The following is a 2416-nucleotide window of genomic DNA, read 5'->3' on the forward strand; positions in this document are numbered from 1 at the left end:
ATTCTTACCCATATATTTCTCTACGTTCCATTCGATATTTGTGCAGGTCCACAAACCAAGAAGGGTGATAGATGAATGTGCGTTGTCAGGGAGGAAAGCGCACGAGAAAAGTGATAAGTGAGAAAAGGTGTCTAGTAGAAACGGCATAGTGGGAATTAAATTAGGGCCTGGCTGGAGGGGGTTGAGTTTTTTTTTCTTCCCATTCCTTTCTTTCCCACTCACTCTACATTCTACAGTAGGATACAGGGCCGAGTGAGGGACAGAAGAACGAACATCAGTGACATGACAGGTGACAAGTTCTAGTGACAAGTGACGAGTGACAGTTAGGCAGAATAGTGGCAGGTCAGGGCAGAGAAGCAGGCAGAGTCAATTCTTTGAGTTTAGTAGAGTGTTTCAAGTAACGGTCACCTAACTATTTCCAGTAAAGAACTTAGCAACAGTAACAAGGCAGCCAGGGACTCAAGTCAGTCTTGGGGTTGCCTGGGACTTTGTTGGTAGTGGTGGTGGTGGTTGTCTGGTTACGGGTTTGGGTTCTGGCCTGTCAAGTCGACTAGTAGTTTATTGGTTGGCACTTACGTCGGCTGGAGCCGCGGCCGTAGCTTCGGTTGGCGGGCGCGGAAGTAAATCGGCGGATCGGAAGCAGGAGCATGTATGGAAGGCATGTTGAGACAGCACACTTTCGCAGAGCCGCACACACACATGTAAAAAAAAAAAGCTGGGTGTTTTCCCAAGTTGGTCGTAGGTATCCGGGACAGGGTTAGGGGTAAAATTTCTTAATTGAACCCTCTCCACAAGTTCCAACCATCCCAACTGCAACTCAAAATTGGACGGTTTGGACCCCACTATCATCCATGTATCTGCGAGCCTCTTGAACTGCTGAACCACAATCATCATTCACCACCCCCTCCCCCCATCCCATCGATCAAGCCATCCATCTATCCGCCTCACTTTCCCCTGGTTCTCATCAATATCTATAGATCGGCGAGCACGTCATCCACCATTCACCACAACCACATGATGCAGCTCTTCCGCTCACCTGCCCAATGCTCTCCTTCTCGACGGATTTTTCGTTGCCTACAAACTTTATCTTTACGATCTTGCTCATCCACTCCTTCTTCCTCCCCCCACTCCTACTCCTCATACTCTTACTCCTCCAATTTCCCTAAATTATACACAATCTCACAATCTCGCTCATATACCAACTCTCCTAACTCTTTAGCTGGAAATAATCCCGCAGAAGGCGGAACTGGTAAAAATGGCAGTAACAGCACCAGAAGGCCAATTGGTAGACTTGATATCACCGATGAAACCACGTACACGCCACAGGAACCAGCTGAAAATAGCGGCATAACCACAGGCAAGGACCGCCGCGAGAATACCCAGCGCATGAATTCAAACAAGACGACAAAACACGGACCTTCTAGTATGAATTTACTTTTTCTCTCCCCCTTCCTCCCTACAATTGTTTTCCCAAACTCCCGGAAATCAAAATGGCAGCTCATTTGTTGTTTCTGTTATAACTGAAGTGTTCAAATCCACTCTCTTTATTTGTAATTGATATAGCACATGAGTACTTAGCCAACATATTCACGCTCAACTGCCGTTTTTATTTTGATTGCGGCTAATCTTGTTTTTTCTTATCAGCATTCGGAAGAATCGTGGTATTAAGCGGAGTCGGTAGTACACTACTCGAGAGCGATATTCGACGAATGGCGCCTACGAAAGCGCATATTCCCGAATTCCAAGGCCCATCAGAAGGCTTCAGCGGTAAGCTCATCTAATTTCCCACACGTACTCCGGCATTTTCTTATATCAAACAGTGGTACCCTATCGATTCCCGAGAAGTCTCGCACGTAGGCCTTTTTACAGCCTATTATTTGAGTCTCCCGAAGCTGCGAGAGATTTTGTTTACGCACAAGGCGACTTCTGGTTATTTGGACCAAAGTCTACAGTACCTCCAGGACAGACACCTACTGTGAATTTGCCCTCCCAAAACACCAAGAAGGTATTCGACGACTACAAGCTCCTTTCTAGTTTTCTTTCTCGTGGGAGGGGTGGTCAGGACCGGCTGGGATGTGTACTTCTTACACTTTCCGACCTTGGTGGGAATACTCGTGAAAGGGGAAAACTTCCCAGAACTGCGGAAATGAGGGAATTGCTCGAAAACGACAACGTGAAATTCTGCAGGGGAGACGAAACACAGGATGAAGCAGGTTTAGAAAGAATACTCTTTGAAAGAGTTTTGCCAACTGGAACAGTCGTCGTCGACAGATTTGACGGATCAGAAAATGGGGCGGAAGCAAAGTGGATAGTTAGGTGTAGAGACGCGGCGGAAGCGCATAGGGTTGTGAGGAACTGGCACAAGAAAGAGTTCCGGGAAGGTGGTGGGAAATTTCACGCGGAAATGATCTATTAG

General features: G+C 47.0%; 1 protein-coding gene across 1 annotated transcript; it reads left to right on the forward strand.

The window, feature by feature from the left end:
• Positions 1-1709: 1709 nt before the first annotated feature.
• Positions 1710-2416, forward strand: H6S33_004456 (uncharacterized protein; the record flags this gene model as incomplete). The annotated part of the gene is made up of 2 exons (XM_044835819.1): positions 1710-1767; positions 1821-2416. 2 exons carry the CDS (start codon positions 1710-1712, stop codon positions 2414-2416), a joined length of 654 nt encoding a protein of 217 aa, XP_044691194.1.

Source organism: Morchella sextelata (assembly GCF_020137385.1).
Source record: "Morchella sextelata strain SCLS chromosome Unknown scls_17, whole genome shotgun sequence".
Classification (NCBI taxonomy): domain Eukaryota; kingdom Fungi; phylum Ascomycota; class Pezizomycetes; order Pezizales; family Morchellaceae; genus Morchella; species Morchella sextelata.